A 17,981-nucleotide genomic window follows, 5' to 3' on the forward strand; every position below is an offset into this window, starting at 1 on the left:
TGGGCTTACTAGCCATCCCCACTTTATCTTTTTTTTTTGAGACAGGAAAAAAACTCATTTTGTCGGCCTTGGTAGAGTGCGGTGACATCATAGCTCACAGCAACCTCAAACTCTTGGGCTCAAGTGATTCTCTTGCCTCAGCCCCCACAGTAGCTGGGACTACAGATGCCCGCCACAAAACCAGACTATTTTTAGAAGCGGCTATTTTTATTCACCCACCTTGCCTCCCAGAGTGCTAGGATCACAGGTATGAGCCACCATGCCCAACCTGTCACTTTATTTATCTTTAAAAATGTTTATTTGTATGCACATACATGAATTGAAGAAAGTGTTAAGATGACCGACTACTGTTTCATGAGCTTTTTGGTTTTCTTTGAAAGGTGAAGTGAGTTAGGGAAAAGAAAGGGTTAGGAAAGTAGAATTCCCACTCACTCCCAACCCCCCTTTTTTTTTCTTTGAGACAGAGTCTTACTGTGTCGCCCTCACAGCAACCTCCAACTCCTGGGCTCAAGCGATTCTCCTGCGTCCGCCTCCTGCGCAAACGCCTGTAATCCCAGCTACTTGGGAGGCGGACGCAGGAGAATCGCTTGAGCCCAGGAGTTTTTTGGTTGCAGCCGTCATTGTTGTTTGGCGGCCGGGCTAGATTCGAACCTGCCAGCTCAGGTGTATGTGGCTGGCGCCTTAGCCGCTTGAGTCACAGGCGCAGAGTCAGAATTTCCCTTTTTGACCTACCAAGTCAACTGAGACCCAAAGGAAAGCCTGGAGCACTTAGAGCCTTCCCATTTCTGGGAGCCTTTGGCTTGACCTGGGAAAATCCTGAGCTCTACAGTGAGAAAAGAAAGTTGTAAATTCGCCTTTAGGAGACGCTGTTTGTCAGGGTTATCTTTACTGTGAGAAAGAGGAGGGGAGAAGGCAGATAGGCGACGGTGACGTCAGCAGGAAATTAACATCAAGCTGTCCGGACCCGAAGATTCAGTGTTCCCCAAAGGGCCAGTAAGTTGAGTTTTCTTCCCGCGCAAAAGGATTCTAATTTCTATAAATCTTGGTTTTCAAGCATTTCCTTGGAACAACTTACCTCCAGAGGATTGGCGAAACTTGATCTGAAGGTATGTAAGTAACACTCCCACTCCTTCTCCCGTGCTCCGATCTTTTACTTTGCTCTGTCTCAGAAACTGGTGAAAACTGCTGTCAGCAATGGCACTATTTCTGCCTGGATTTCTTTGCCATACTAGAGAAAACTAAAGTTAATGAAAAACCATGAAGACTTCAACATAGCCCTTTACCAGCAGAAATTTGCTAGCCCACAGAGACTCCCTGTAGCCGGAAGATAGAATCTTCAAGAAACCACAAGGCGGGCGGCGCCTGTGGCTCAGTCGGTAAGGCACCGGCCCCATATACCGAGGGTGGCGGGTTCAAACCCGGCCCTGGCCGAACTGCAACCAAAAAAATAGCCGGGCGTTGTGGCGGGCGCCTGTAGTCCCAGCTACTCGGCAGGCTGAGGCAAGAGAATCTCTTAAGCCCAGGAGTTGGAGGTTGCTGTGAGCTGTGTGAGGCCACGGCACTCTACCGAGGGCCATAAAGTGAGACTCTGTCTCTACAAAAAAAAAAAAAAAAAGAAACCACAAGGCAAGTAGAATAGAAAGATATGGCCAAGAATCACTCATTTGATCTTGGGGCTATTAGCAGGGAAGACAAAGGATTAGGACGCCAGCCCCATATACCAGAGATGTGGGTTCAAACTTGGCCCTGGCCAAAAAAACTGCGGAAAAAAAAAAAGTTTCTTTTGTCAGGCGGCCCCTGTGGCTCAAAGGGGTAGGGTGCTGGCCGGCCCCATGTACTGGAGGTGGTGGGTTCAAACCCAGCTCCAGCCAAAGAGAAAACTGCAAAAAAAAAAAAAAAAGTTTCTTTTGTCAGGCGGCCCCTGTGGCTCAAAGGGGTAGGGTGCCAGCCGGCCCCATATACTGGAGGTGGTGGGTTCAAACCAGGCTCCAGCCAAAGAGAAAACTGCAAAAAAAAAAAAAAAAAAAAAAAAAGTTTCTTTTGTCTAACAACAAAAGTAATATATGCTCATTGTATAAAATTTGAGAAACTCAGATGGGAGCCCAGAAGAAAATTTGTATTATCTATATATTTTTTAGTATTTTTATTTTCTTTATTTATTTAAACAAATTTTTTCCTTTTTTTTTTTTTTTTAGAGACAGAGTCTCACTTTATTGCCCTTGGTAGAGTGCCGTGGCATCACAACTCAAAGCAACCTCCAACTCCTGGGCTTAGGTGATTTTCTTGCGTCAGCCTCGCAAGTAGCTGGTACTATAGGTGCCTGCCACAATACCTGGCTATTTTTTTGTCGTTGTTGCAGTTTTGGCCGGGGCTGGGTTCAAACCCGCCACCCTCAGTATATGGGGCCAGAGCCCTACTCACTGAGCCACAGGTACTGTCCAACAATTTTTTTTTTGAGACAGAATCTCTTTATGTCACCCTCGGTAGAGTGCCATGGCATCACAACTCAAAGCAACCTCAAACTCTTGGGCTTAAGTGATTCCCTTGCCTCAGCCTCTCAAGTGTCTGGGACTGCAAGCACCCGCCACAATGCCTGGCTGTTTTTTTGTTGTAGTTGTCATTGTTGTTTTAGAAGGCCTGGGCCGAGTTCAAACCGCCAGCCCCAGTATATGTGGCCCGTGCCCTGGCCACTGAGCTATAGGTGCTGAGCCTAAGTAATTTTTTTTTAACTTTTAATTCATAGACAGAGTAGTCTGCTCTGTTGCCCAGGCTAGAGTGCAGTAACATAATCTGAGTTCACTGTAACAACCTCAAATTCCTGGGCTCAAGCAAGTCTGCTTGCCTCAGACTCCCAAAGTGCAGGGTTTATAGATGTGGGACACCATGCTTGGACTGTAATATCTATAGTTATACTACCTCAATATAACCATTCTTTGTTATTGAGGTTTTGATTTTTCTTATGTAAAATACTAAAATACTTTTAGAAAGTATTTTCCTGTTTCTAAAAATAGCCAAGTCCTGCATAATAAATGTATACCTCAAGTTCTTATAAAATAAATAATATTATAAGGAAAATTTTACCAATGCATTGCTCCTTTGATTAGAATGAAATTTGGTGTAGAGAACACTGTAGTTTATGAAATGGTCAGGTAGAAACATTAACTTAACATGGTTTGTAACTTCCTACACCGATTTGAGCAATTCTCATCTGAAACCAGCCTTTCCTTCTGGGTCTATGGTTAGGGGTTCCTCTGCTGTGAGATAAAGGCCTGCTCTAGTGTGGGGGGAGCAGTCTTAAGACTGTAACAAACATCCTTCATGGGACTGAAATTGAGGTCAAGCTCATACCATCTGCTTTAGGATAGCTAGTAAGTTGGAAGAGAAGGTTAAGGAAAGTGACTTTTATAAGGAAAGCCAGCAAACCAAGAAGATGTCAGACAAAGAACCACCTTAAGTTAGCATGAACTTTAGACTCCTTTTTGTCTTAAGGGAAGGGGAAGGTGGGGTGTATTGCAAGAGGTAAACAAGGACTGCAGACATCTGGGTGTTAGCAACGGTCTGAGAAGGTTATAAAACTTTTTTGTTCTTGTTCAGTTAACTTTGGAGGATGAAGGTCAGGATGCCTCTAAAAATCTTACAACATAGCATTGTTACTTGTGTGTATACTTTTCTTTTCTTTCTGGGAGTGAGTTTTGGGAAAGACACAGTTGTCATCTTTCTTCTAGTTTATGTGCAGAGCTAAGCAGAAGATTTTAACCTAAAGGACATTACTGCAGGCAGCCAGAAGCAAAATGGAGCTAGTTGTGTTAAGCTTCTCTTTCACTGTTATAGAACATTGTTGTCTTTGGGTTATAAGTCAGAAGGATTAACGTCCCCAGAATGCTTTGTTTTTCTAACTTAAAGAATAGATCCAACTGCTATTTCTGCCATTTGGTAGACATGAATTTTGGGTTTGAGAATTCCAATCAGGGTTCCAGGTCTGAGAAAAAATTGTACTATGTCCTCCTCTCTCTCTTGACTAATCCCCACTGGTTACATTTGGATTTGGGAGAAATCAGAGTTCTAATAAAAACTTCCTCCAAACCTTCTAAAAGGTAACTTCCGGCCAGGCACAGTGGCTCATACCTGTAATTACAGCACTCTGGGAGGCCGAGGCGGGCGAGGTGCCTGAGCTCAGGAGTTCTAGACCAGCCTGAACAAGAGCAAGACCCCATCTCTAAAAATAGCGGCTGTTGTGGCCAGTGCCTATAATCCCAGCTACTCGGGAGGCTGAGGCAAGAGAATCACTTGACCCCAGGGGTTTGAGGTTGCTGTGAGCTACGATGCCACGGCACTCTACCAAGGGCAACAAAGGGAGACTTTGTCTCAAAAATAAATAAATAAATAAATGATAATAATAAAATAAATAAATAAAAGGTAACTTCCAAGCATTGGGATGGAGTTTTCTGGACTATTGGCTTCTAAAGAAGGCTCACAGTGGTTTTTATTTTTTAGCACTTCTAGGAAAGTCTAATGCTTGGAATAGAGGAGGCTGGGGTTGGAGGAGGGCCTGGGAAATCGGGGTGCTAGGCGTCCTCTCTCTAATGCCCTGCCCCACCTCTCTTTCTCTTTCAGAATGGCCATGGCATCTCAAGGTCAATGTCTGGGTTCTAGTTCAGATAAAAACTGTTTAGTGGACTTTCGAGAGAGGCTTCTGACTATTGATTCAAACCTGGGGGTCAAGGATGTGGAGCACCTGAAGTTTCTTTGCCAAGACATTGTCTCTGTCAAGAAGTTAGAGAATTCCAGCTCAGCCTCGGATATCTTTGATCAACTCTTAGCACAAGAGCTACTGAGTGAGGAAGACCCGTTCTTCCTTGCGGAACTCCTTTATATCATCCAGCGGAAATCACTGCTGAAGCACCTCAGCTACACCAAAGAGCAAGTGATGAATCTGCTGCCCACCCGAGGGAAGATCTCTCCGTTTAGGTGAGGATGGGTCTGTGATGAAGACATCTCATGTTCCTTCTGGCCATTGGGCTTTGAAAGGAAGCCGAAATTAAGATCTTTTTCTTGGCCAGGAGCAATGGCTCACACTTATAATCCCAGTACTCTGGGAGGCCAAGGTGGGCGGATTGCTTGGGCTCAGGAGTTTGAGACCAGCCTTGTCAAGAGCAAGACCCCGTCTCTACTAAAAATAGAAAAATTGACTTGGTGCCCATAGCACAGTGTTTACAGCACCGGCCACATATACCAAAGTTGGTGGGTTTGAACTCAGCCCAGGCCTGCTAAACAACAATGACAACTGCAACAAAAAAATAGTTGAGTGTTACCGTGAGTGCCTGTAGTCCCAGCTACTTGGGAAGCTGAGGCAAGAGAATTGCTTAAGCCCAAGAGTTTGAGGTTGCTGTGAGCTATCAGGCCATGACACTCTACCAAGGGCGACATAGTGAGACTAAGTAAAATAAAGTAAAAACAAAGTAACTAAACAAAGTAACTAAAATAAAGTAAAAACAAAGAGACTAAAAACAATGTAAAATAAAATAGAAATAAAAAAACTAGGCAGGGGTTGTGACTGGCACCAATAGTCCTAGCTACGCAGGAGGGTGAGACAGGAGCTTGAGATCGCTGTGAGCTGTGATGCCATAGCACTCAACCCCAGGGCGACAGAGTGAGACTCCGTCTCAAAAAAAAGTTCTTTTTCTTAATTTTCCTCCTTGGATCATAAACCAGGAGATTTCTCAGCCTCAGACGCTAATGAGATGAGAGTTGGAAGGTCAGCAAAGCTTCAGGACCCAGCGCTGGAGAAGCCTGGAGTTGGCTTCTTCTTTTTTTTTTTTTTGTAGAGACAGAGTCTCACTTTATGGCCCTCGGTAGAGTGCCGTGGCCTCACACAGCTCACAGCAACCTCCAACTCCTGGGCTTAAGCGATTCTCTTGCCTCAGCCTCCCGAGTAGCTGGGACTACAGGCGCCTGCCACAACGCCCGGCTATTTTTTTTTTATTATTATTTTTTATTTTTATTAAACCATAGCTGTGTACATTAGTATGATCGTGGAGCACCATATACTTGGTTCATAGATCGTTTGACACATTTTCATCACATTAGTTAACATAGCTTTTGTAGCATTTTCTTAGTTATTTTGCCAAGACCTTTACATTCCACATTTACTAGGATTCACATATACCCTTGTAAGATGCACCACAGGTGTAATCCCATTAATCCCCCTCCTTCCCCCTCCCTCCCACCAGCTATTTTTTGGTTGCAGTTCAGCCGGGGCCGGATTTGAACCCGCCACCCTCGGTATATGGGGCTGGCGCCTTACCAACTGAACCACAGGTGCCGCCCTTGGAGTTGGCTTCTTTTTGTTTTGCTTCGCACTAGCACTGAAGCCCACCCCAATGTGACAAAGTCCGCACTTTTCCTGATCACCAGCCTCTGTACTTGCAGGCAGCTTTTTTCCCGGGAATCCTTGGTGTGTCTACTCATGTTCAGGGATTCCCCAGAAGAGAGTAATGCATATTGCAGCTAAATAAGCAAAATGAAAAAGGACATGTTTTCCCTAGGGTACGGAGGGGTATCATGTATGCCTTATCTAGTTATAGATTTTTATACTTTTTTAATTTTTTTGAGACAGAGTCTCAGTCTGTCACCCTGGGTCCAGTGCTATGGCATCATAGCTCATAGCAACCTTAAACTCTTGGGCTCAAGCAATACTTTTGGCTCAGCCTCCTGAGTAGCTGGGACTACAGGTGGCCAGCACAACGCCCAGCTATTTTTAGAGAGAGGGTTTTGCTCTAGCTCAGGCTGTTCTTGAACTCCTGAGCTCGGGAGATCCACCCACCTTAGCCTACCAGAGTGCTGGGATTATAGTAACCACACCATACCTGATTTTTACTTTTTTTTTGCAGTTTTTTGGCCGGGGCTGGGTTTGAACCAGCCACCTCCAGCATATGGGGCTGGCGCCCTACTCCTTTGAGCCACAAGTGCCGCCTGATTTTTATATTTTTTAGTAGAAACCCAAAGAAGTAAAATTTAGGTTTCAGGCTTATCATGAGTTACACTCCAAATGACAGTGTTTTAAATCATCCACTGATGTTCTGTTCACATCAGAGAACCTCACAAGGAGGAGCCTTGGAAGGGTGTTTTGTGGTTGGGATTATTAGACCTGGAACTGGCACCCAGCTGTCCCTGGTCAGTGAAAGGAATGATGAATTCCGGAAATCCATATTTTCATTCTGCTGGGTAAACATCTGAGGGATGGTCTCTGCATACTGGGGTGTCTAATATGTGAATGAAATATTCAGGGTTTTTTTTTTTTTTTTTGAGACAGAGTTTCACTATCATCCTGAGTAGAGTACTGTGGTTGTCATCTTACCTCACAGCAACCTCAAACTCCTAGGCTTAAGAGATCCTCTTGCCTCAGCCTTCCAAGTAGCTGGGACTACAGGTGCCTGGCCACAATGCCCAGCTAAGTTTTGTATTTTTAGTGGAAATGAGGGTCTCACTCTTGCTCAGGCCAGTTTTAAACTCCTGAACTCAAGTAATCCATCTGCCGTGGCCTCTCAGAGTGCTAGGATTACAGGCTTAAACCACCAGGCCTGGCCTATTCAATTTTTTTGCTTCTGGATAAATCAGTATCCAAAATTTGGGTTGGCTTCCTTCCTTTTTCAGTACATAACAGACTGTTCAAGGGCTGGCATCAGGTCCTATCAACTGTGGGCCTGTCAAGTAAGCCTAAATTTCTGTCTCTTTTTTTTTTTTTTTGAGAGAGAGAGAGTCTCACTAGAGTGCCGTGGTGTCACAGCTCACAGAAACCTCTAACTCTTGGGCTTAAGCAATTCTCTTGCCTTAGCCTCCCAAGTAGCTGGGACAATAGGCACCTGCCACAATGCCCGGCTATTTTTTGGTTGTTGTCATTGTTGTTTAGCTGGCCCAGGCTGGTTTTGAACCTGCCATCCTCGGTGCATATGGCTGGCACCATAACCACTGTGCTACGGGTGGTGAGCTAAGTAAGCCTGAGTTTCGGTAATGGAGCCAGGAGATGAGGGGCATGCTGCAATTGTGTTTCATGCTTTCCTAGTGTGATCAAAAATAGCACTAGGCTTGGAATCAGAATGCCTGCCTCTACTTCTTGTTGGTTTGTGTTTATTTACTTATTTATTTATGTATTTTTGGAGACAGAGTCTCACTCTCTTGCTCAGGCTTGAGTTCAGTGGCCTGATCATAGCTCACTGCAGCCTGGAGCTCCTGGGCTCCAGCAATCTTCCCACTTAGCCTCCTGAGTGGCTGGGACTTACAGGCATGTGCCATCATGCTTGGCTAATTAAAACTATATATATATATATTTGCAAAGACAGGGTCTTGCTATGTTGCCTAGGCTGGTCTTAAATTCCTGGACTCAAGCAATCCTCCCAACTTGGCCTCCCTGAGTGCTGGGATTGCAGTTATGAGCTACTGCACCTGGCCATCATTTTAATTTAAATGAGTCACTTAGAAACTCAAAGTTTTCATTTTTGAATCTATAAAATGGGGTTAATAATTTTTTACTTACAGAGTTGACTATGCAAATGACAGAAAGCATTTATGAAAGCTCTTGATTTACTGCAGTGTCCTCTGCAAACATGGAGCTTTATTTGTTATTTTGGGTGTGTTTCTTAGAAAACTGCTCTACAAACTGTCACAAGAGATTGACACAGAGACCTTAAAGGACATTATCTTCCTTCTGAGAGACTTGATTCCCAGAACCCCAATGGTGAGTCGGGTAATACAGAGTGGGGTCTATGTGGGCACTGCCTTAATCAGTGACTGGGATGAGGCTGGGAAGAATTTTCAAGGAAGTTTATTTTGTGGGAGACAGTGTCATGCAAAGTTAGAACTTTTGCAGTTTTAGTGTTGAATGTGCCTGGGTTCTAGTCCTGACTCTGATTCTTAACCCCATGATACGGGGCAAGTGATTGAGTCTCTTTTGTCTTATGTGTCAAACTATGGACATACTACTTCCTTTTAAAACTGTGGGGAGAGGCTGGGCACAGTGGCTCATGCCTATAAATCCTAGTGCTCTGGGAGGCTGAGCTGGCTGGACTGTCTGAGCTCAGGAGTTCAAGACCAGCCTGACTAAGAGTGAGACCCTGTCTCCAAAAATAGCTGGGTGTTATGGTGGACGCCTATAGTCGCAGCTACTTGGGAGGCTGAGGCAAGAGAATTGCTTGAGTCCAAGAGTTTGAGGTTGTTGTGAGCTATGACGCCATGGCACTCTACCCAGAGCAACAAAGTGAGAGTCTGTCTCAAAAAACAAACAAACAGAAAACCAAACCTGTTAGGAGGATTAGATGAAATATTGTATGTGAAGCATTAGCATGAGGCCAATATTTGGCATGTTAACCAGGCAGTAAATGCCAACTGCTATTGGGATACACTATCTTTTATGATGTAACAATGTTCAAGGCACAACAAGGAGATTCAGGATCACTAAACAGTGGCAGAGTAGATATTACCTGTTCATTGCCTTCTTTGGATGAGTCTTCTGAGGGAGTCTGGGTGTCCTTTTCAGTGGTGTTTTCCATGTCTCCCATGTAGGATTTCTGTGAAAATCAAATGACAGTTTTAGGATGGCTTTGTAAAGGGCTGTTCTTATGCTTTGAATTAATAACAATAGTATGCTTTGAATTAATAGTAATGTTTTTAATATTACCATTTATTATTCTCTGTTAGTATTTCTATATTCGTCATATTTAAGGGCAGGGAAGTAGCTCCTCATGGTTTTTTCCTGGTCCTCAAAACTTCATATTTTTTCTTTTGACTGTAGTAACTTGTGCTAAGCAAGTTAGTTGATTTGGGAAGGGATTGACTTTCCGATTTTACCCTATCATATTAATTATATTTTTCAGCTGATATTTTTATTAGATTTTAGGTTGTGTAATGTTTGAAAATAGAAAAGGATACATGTAATATGTATGACAGTTACAAAATGTGGTAATAAAGTGAACAGCCACAAACCCACTATCCAACTTCTGGATGCAAACCTCAAAAGGCTCCTGAGACTATATGTGTAGTTCTCCTGGATCAACTGATATTATTGACAAATAACTTTAAAATGAAATCACTGAGGAGTGGGAAACTGTTTTACATGTAGTAGATCAAATGAGGACTATGTTAGCAACATTAAACATGTCTCCTGCTGTCAGATCTGTAGATCTGAGTAGGTCAATACTGTTTTGTCTAAAGCATTTGAGTCAGCCCCCCTCCCCCAACCCAACCCCTTTTTAGAATCTATAAATTCTCAGGGATTTCAGCTCTTATGTTCTTTTGATTATTTATCCTTGTTCTACCTCTTGGGGCTCCATTCTCCCAAGGATTGACTGTAGGCTCCTTGGGGCTGGGGACTGAGTCTTACCCATCATTACAGGCCCAGAACCTGGCAGACTCTGATGCAAAATGGTGCTCAGGTGGTCCTAATGAAGCATGAATGAATGAATGGGATAATACAATCTTTCCTTTCTTTTTTTCTGCGATGCCCAAATCCTTTCTGTTTTATGGGCTTTTATAATGAATAACTAATGGGATTAGCAGGATGAAATAAACCACTTGATGGGGATTTATAATATTCTCATAGTTTTTGTTGTTCCTTGTAGAACGAGGGTTCTGTTGTTCCTCACGATCTACTCATTTTCTTCCTTAGAGGGTCCCTGGAAGTTCTGTGCTTTTTGTTTTTTATACTTCTTTAATTTTCACCTTTTTATTGTTTAAAAAAAAAAACCAAGAAAACATGAGTACAGAAAATGTCAGAAAACAAATAATAGCTTAAGGTATTATTATAAGGTTAGTACCTGTACCCTTGAAATCACCACCAGGGTCAAGAAATTGACTTTGGGACTTTATTTTTTTTTTTTTTTTTTTTTTTGGTTGCAGTTTGGCCGGGGCTGGGTATGAACCTGCCACCCTCAGTATATGGGGCCAGCGCCCTACCGACTGAGCTACAGGCGCCGCCCGACTTTGGGACTTTAATAAAATGACAAGGTAGGGGGCGGCGACTGTGGCTCAGTCGGTAAGGCGCCGGCCCCATATACTGAGGGTGGCGGGTTCAAACCCGGCCCCGGCTGAACTGCAACCAAAAAATAGCTGGGCGTTGTGGCGGGCGCCTGTAGTCCCAGCTACTCGGGAGGCTGAGGCAAGAGAATCGCTTTAGCCCAGGAGTTGGAGGTTGCTGTGAGCTGTGTGAGGCCACGGCACTCTACCGAGGGCCATAAAGTGAGACTCTGTCTCTACAAAAAAAAAAAAAAATGACAAGGTAGGGCAGGGCCTGTGGCTCAATGAGTACGGTGCCGGCCCCATATGCCGAGGATAGTGGGTTCAAACTTGACCCCGGCCAAACTGCAACAAAAAAATAGCCGGGTGTTGTGGTGGGAGCCTATAGCCCAGCTACTCGGGAGGCTGAAGCAAGAGAATTGCCTAAGCCCAAGAGCCTGAGGTTGCTGTGAGCTGTGATGCCACGGCACTCTACTAAGGGCAACAAAGTGAGACTCTGTCTCTAAAAAAAAAAAAAAAAAGACATTGTATGTATAATGTGCCATCTGAACTTGCTATATGTACTTCTTTGTTGAGTGTTTTCAAAACAAATGAGTAGAATAGAATTTTTTAAAAGGCAGAAAAAGAGAAAAAGATTCTGATTCAAACAGCAGAGACAGAAAAAAAATGAAAAAGAAAAAGAACAAGAAAGAAAAAGAAACAGAATTTTCCCAGCCACTCAGAACCTCTCCATTTACCCCATCCCTATCAAAGCACCTTCCCAGCCCTGAAGCGACCACTGTCCTGGCTTTCCTAGAACTGTGTTATTATAGCATGTTTCCTAATGTGTATCTCTGGAACTCAAGTTTAGTTTTGCCCAGTTTTTTTCTGTCAAGTGTCTTATATTTTATTTATTTATTTATTTATTTTGAGACGGAGTCTCACTTTGTCACCCTCAGAAGAGTGCTGTGGTGTCATAGCTCACAGCAACCTCAAACTCTTGGGCTCAAGTGATCCCCTTGCCACAGCCTCCCCAGTAGCTGGGACTACAGGTGTCCGCCACAAAGCCCAGCTATACATATATATATATGTATATAGTTGTTTTTTTTTTTTTTAGAGGTCTTGTTCTGGCTCTGGCTGGTTTCAAAGTCATGAGCTCAGGTGATCCACCCGTCTCAGCCTTCCAGAGTGCTAGGATTACAGGCATGACCCACTGTGCCTGGCTGATACTTGGTTTTCTTGATATTAGCAACTGTTGATGTTCAACAGTTTTATATATTGACTCTCTGGGGATTGGAAACTGGAGAGATTAAAATTCTATCATTTTGTTTTTTCCTCACCTACTATTTGGCTACTAGCAATACAGCTTATATATAAGTTCTTGATTCTGTCTTCTCTTTACCCAGTTTTCAAGTTAATTGGTTTCATGTCATTCTCTGAAGGTGACTCATTATAAAATATATATAAATTTGAACTCATGGATATAAACATATAGAAGGGTTTCAGTCCACTGCAGTTATCCTTTCTGAAGTTCAAATTGTCCAATTTTTGCCCACGCGGAGCCTCTTCAACTTTGTTTCTACGTCATTTTGATATGATCTTAGTAGTCTTTGATGGCTTCTTTGCTATCTGGCAAAGATGTCCTCAGGTCATTTTGTATACTTTCTGTTCAGCCCTGCAGTCTGTCATTTCTCTAAAAATTCCGGGTTTCTCTGAATGAGAGATGGCATTTCAGGACCACAGATGCTGGGGTGCTGGGGTATTCATTGTTTCAGCATTGGCACACGTACACACAGACTGATGCACACACACGTGATATAAAGGTCCAAGAATTTTTGGAGAATTAAAAAAAGAGGGGAGTTTTGTTTTAGAGAGTAATTTTTATAAAGCCCTATAGGGATATTCTACAAAATTTCAATGCTCACATTTCCACTGATCCAAAACAATTACCTGCTAATGTGACAGCCTTTCTCCTTAATGAAGAGTTTCTCAGTGATGGAGGAGAGTCTTTTAGTTCGACAAGTTCTCCAGGTGTTTCTGAGAACATTCTCTTCTAGGTTGGGGTGTCCGCTCATAAATTTACCAATGTCTGGGTTTAGAAATAAAATGATAATGCTTTTTATTGTTACATCTCTCCCTGTGTCAAGAAGCCCTCACTGGCTTGGCACCCGCAGCTCAGCGAGTAGGGCGCCAGCCACATACACCAGGGCCGGCGGGTTCCAGCCTGGCCTGGGCCTGCTAAACAACAATGACAACTCCAACCAAAAAATAGCCTGGCAGTGTGGTAGGCACCTGTAGTTCCAGCTATCTGGGAGGGTGAGGCAAGAGGAATCGCTTGGGCCCAAGAGTTTGAGATTGCTGACAGCTGTGACACCACAACACTCTATGTAGGGTGACATAGTGAGACTCTGACTCAAGAAAAAAAAAAAAAAGCCCCTTACTCTCTGGACAACATGATGTGATTGGGGACGGTGAAAGAAAGGCCATTTGTTAAAGGAGACCTAATATGCTTGTCACTGAGAGGTGGTTTTCCATTAAGAAAAGCTGGGAAATGTGTTTTTTTCTTTTTGCTTACACGGGTCCTAAATCCGTACCTGAAGGCATCTGAGGCTGGCTACAGAATCATTTTTATGGTCAGAAGCATCCCAGGTATTTCTCTCTCTGCTAAATTAGCTTTCAAAACATCAAAGGCCTATGCTTAAGCAGCCAAATGATTTTGTATGGCTTTCTCAGTACAATAAAAGGAATTGCTGCTGTGTTAATAAAAGGAAATGTAGCTATGGCATGAACCGTGGTGTTACTTAGTCAGATTTAGGAAACCTGTGCTTTCTTCTTGGAGCCTAAATGAATTGCGGCTTTGTCTTGAAGGAGATCTAATTCTTCTTTTTTGGGGACAGAGTCTCGCTCTTTCGTTCAGACTAGAGAGCCCTCACATCATAATTCACAGCAACCTTAAACTCCTGGGCTCAAGTGATCCTCTTGCTTCAGCCTCCAGAGAAGCTGGGACTACAGGTGTCTGCCATCATGCCCAGCTAGTTTTTGCATTTTTAGTAGAAACAGGGTCTCTCTCTTGCTCAGGCTGGTCTCAAACTCCTGAGCTCAAGTGATCCACCCACCTCAGCCTCCCAGAGTGCTAGGATTTTAGGCATGAACCACAGTTTTCAGCCAGGAGATATAATTCTTCATATCAGAATTCTGGCTGAGTTATACACCTCAGATAAGGCTGATTTCTACTGGACTATGAGATTAAGCCTGTCTCTAAACAACCCCGGTGAGTTTCTATTCCAGGGCTTCGTGAGGCTGCACCATATGCAAAGGCTTTGTCACAGAAATAAATTTCTTTTTTTTTGTAGAGACAGAGTCTCACCTTATGGCCCTCGGTAGAGTGCCGTGGCGTCACACAGCTCACAGCAACCTCCAAATCCTTGGGTTTAGGCGATTCTCTTGACTCAGCCTCCCAAGTAGCTGGGACTACTACTGGCGCCACAACGCCCGGCTAAGAAATAAATTTCTTACCAGCCATGGGAGGAGGGTCTGAACACCCCTCAGCTGAAAGGGAAAGGTTCTAAATTAATATGGTGTTTCTGGCAAGAATAAAATGACCTTTGCCTTTGTAGGGTGTTCTGGGCTTCCCCTTCGATAGCTTTCGTAGAAATGGAAGCCGTGTAGCTACCTACACACATCCTGGAGACCTGAAGAACAGACGGGAAACACATTCTTAGCATAGCAATTAGCATAGAACGAGGGGAAAAAGGAAACCACACCCAAATCTACTAGCTTTTTAGCAAAGAAACAAAACAAAAGAACTTTCAGATTTGTCCTGCTAGTATTTGCCAGAGTGGTGTTTTCATTTATTTATTTATTTTTTAATTTTTAACTGAAATAGACTTTGGTAGACTAATGATGGACTGCCATTCATTAAGTCTAACTAACCTCCCCCTGCTGCAGGGCCCATGGAAGAAGCTGTCTCAGGTAGGACAGAACTTTCAGAGTGTGGAAAGGCCACATGGCTGCCACAAATATTAGTGGGTGTTAGAGAGTTCTTTAATGTGCCAGTTGGCAAATGGTTCGTGGATGTGTCAGGCTTGCTTGAGGATGTAGGATTAAAATCCCCAAATCACCCTGAGAGCTCCTTCTAAAACGTTTGCCTTCCACTGCCTCCAGGTTGAAGCCCAGCCTATTAGGAGAGCTGGGCAAGACCCTGCACCCTTGCCTTCACCTTGCTGAGTTGTCATCTGCTGTCACTGTCACTCAGTGTCGGCTGTGCAGCAGTCAAGCTCATTTCTTTCCTGTCCTCTAGCCTTGCTATGTTTTTACTCATCTCAGCAGTCTCTCTGCTCCTTTAGAAACACTCATCCCACCCTGCGGAAGTTCTGCCTCTGGTTTCATTTTATCTAATGCACCTTTCAGTAGCTCGACTCTGCAGTAGCACTGGGGATTACTGCAGTCCGCATGACATGCCTGGGCCTTACATATGGTTGCTGATGCCACCTCCTAAGTGAAGTTTCCAGGGTTTGAACCCAAACAACTGTTCTTTTTTATTTATTTATTTATTTTGGAGACAGAGTCTCACTTTGTCACCCTGGGTAGAGTGCCATAGTGTCACAGCTCACAGCAACCTCAAACACTTGGGCTTAAGCGATTCTTTTGCCTCAGCCTCCCAAGTAGCAGGGACTACAGGCACCTGCCATAATGCCTGGCTATTTTTTTAAAGATGGGGTCTCGCTCTAGCTCAGGCTGAGCTCAGGCAATCCACGTGTCTTGGTCTTCCAGAGTGCTAAGATTAAAGGCATTAGCAACCGGCCCCAAACAGCTGCTTTTGATCAGAATCTGTCCCCCATGTGTGTCCAGCAAGACTTCATGCCCACTGCAGGCCATGGTGGATTCTTATTTGTTTGTTTATATTTAAGAATGGCTTGTCATGAAAGTCCCTTTCATCCTCTTCTTACTTATTTAAAAAAATTTTTTTTTGTTAAGTAGAGATGGGATCTGACTATGTTGTTCAGGCTGGTCTTCAACTTCTGGTCTCCAGTGATCCTCCCCACTCACCCTCCCAAAATGTTGGAATTACAGATGTGGGCCACCATGCCCAGGCAATCCTCCTCTTACTTTATGGGCATCTTCATTTTGTTGTATCTTGAAATCTTTGCAGCAAGCATGTTACACATGATTCTATGTACAGATCGACAGATGTCTTGAGTGTGGGAAGAGGGCTGAGAGGCAATATCATATACCCCCAGGGAAGGTGTGCTCAGCAGTTTCCCATGGCAGAATTCTTGAAAGCTGCTCTTTGACCCTCCACCCTGAATCTGCCCATATCGAACCGTTTTCACTTTGACTTCTGCTGTGCGTGCCATTTCCTACTCCGCTACTGGTTACTGAGCTCTTCTTTCTTGGGGAGAACTTATACTGTGTGTGTCCAGGACCCCCCACCATCTCCCACCACAAGGCCGTGCAGACGAATCAGGTGGTGTTTTGAATCAACAGTCACTTATAAGCCCCATTTAAATTTGTGTGTTTCATTTGCTTTAGCTGTTTACATCTAAAAGACTTTTTACAAAGTACAGTGAGTTTCCATCATTGCTTCTGGAATCACTGTTTTAGCCCCTTTTCCTTCTCTTGGTAGGATGTTGTCAAGACAGGAGTCTCTGTTTTGAGACTTTCAGAGAGAGTTCATTTGCACATAACCAGTGGCCTGGGGTGGGGTCCCTCTGGCCCTCTGCTAGTTGTTCAACTCTGGATGGACCTTCCTCTCTCCTTTATTCCCTGGCCAGGCTGTCGCTGTTCTGGGGCTGCAGGTAGGACACACACTTCCTTGTCTCATTGGTTCTCCTACTGTTATCAGATGAAGAGGGTCCAGCTACCTGTCACTGTCAGCCAATATGCAGGGACAGGGATAGGTCCACCAAACTTTATATGTCAGAAAGCCAGCAATTCTGGAGAACAGTGACAGTAGCCTCTCCAAGACTGTTCTGTGCTTCCATTTCCAAAATTACAGTTTTATACATAAAGTTAAAAGCAAGAACTATATTAACCCTTATCTTAAACGAGAGTAATTAACACTTAAACAACAGTAATCGCCATAACCCATAATAAACAATAATTGACATAACCTGTGACCCGAACAACACTTATAATTTAAAAGTTAATCTCTTCAATCAATCACCCTAAACTACTTAAAGATACAACTTCAGGTTAAAGCAGAGTTTACAAAACAACAAGAATGGGGGACTTGCTTGGCGCCCGCACACAGTGGTTAGGGTGCCAGCCACATACCCTGAGGCTGGCAGGTTCGAACCCGGCCTGAGCCAGCTAAACAACAATGACAACCGCAGCAAAAAATAGCCAGGTGTTGTGGTGGGCGCCTGTAGTCTCAGCTACTCAGGAGGCTGAGGCAAGAGAATCGCTTAAGCCCAAGAGTTAGAGGTTGCTGTGAGTTGTGACATTACAGCACTCTACTGAGGGCAACATAGTGAGACTCTGTCTCAAAAAAAAGAAGAAAAAGACATGAGGTGAAGGTCAGGAAGAACCTAAACTTACCAGATCAGCTGTGTCATCCTGGCCCTCGCCTGCCTGGCTCCATCTCATTCTTACTATGTGTGCTCTCACTACTTGTCTCTGGAAAATTTGTACTCTGTGTCTTTTCTTTTTCTTCTCCTCCTCCTCCTCTATCTCCTCCTCATCCTTCTCCTCCTCTCCTTCCCCCTCCTCCTTCCTCTCCTCCTCCTCCTCCACTTCTAGGCCAGAGTGCAGTGGTATCATTGTGGCTCACAGTAACCTCAAACTCCTGGGCTCAGAGATCCTCCTGCCTCAGCCTCTGGAGTAGCTGGGACTGTAAGTACTCGCCACAGTGCCCAGCTAAGTTTTCGATTTTGAGTAGAGATGGGGTCTCGGTCTTGCTCCAGCTGGTCTTGAACTCCTCAAGCAATCCACCCTCCTCAGCTTCCCAAAGTGTTAGGATTACAGGCGTGCCCAGCCTGTACTCTTTGATCGAA

General features: G+C 44.1%; 1 protein-coding gene across 3 annotated transcripts in view; it reads left to right on the top strand.

The window, feature by feature from the left end:
• The first annotated feature begins 928 nt into the window (after window positions 1-928).
• CASP10 (caspase 10) overlaps window positions 929-17,981 on the top strand; it is a 45,795-nt gene continuing 28,742 nt past the window's right edge. For all 3 annotated transcript variants that reach the window (XM_053596648.1, XM_053596646.1, XM_053596647.1), the window contains exons 1-3: window positions 929-1,106; window positions 4,615-4,968; window positions 8,641-8,734. In XM_053596648.1, coding sequence (XP_053452623.1) covers window positions 4,616-4,968; window positions 8,641-8,734 — 447 coding nt within the window. In that variant the 5' untranslated portion in view covers window positions 929-1,106; window position 4,615. The remainder of the gene's footprint in view (window positions 1,107-4,614; window positions 4,969-8,640; window positions 8,735-17,981) is intronic.

The sequence above is a fragment of the Nycticebus coucang genome, chromosome 7 (assembly GCF_027406575.1).
Source record: "Nycticebus coucang isolate mNycCou1 chromosome 7, mNycCou1.pri, whole genome shotgun sequence".
Taxonomy (NCBI): domain Eukaryota; kingdom Metazoa; phylum Chordata; class Mammalia; order Primates; family Lorisidae; genus Nycticebus; species Nycticebus coucang.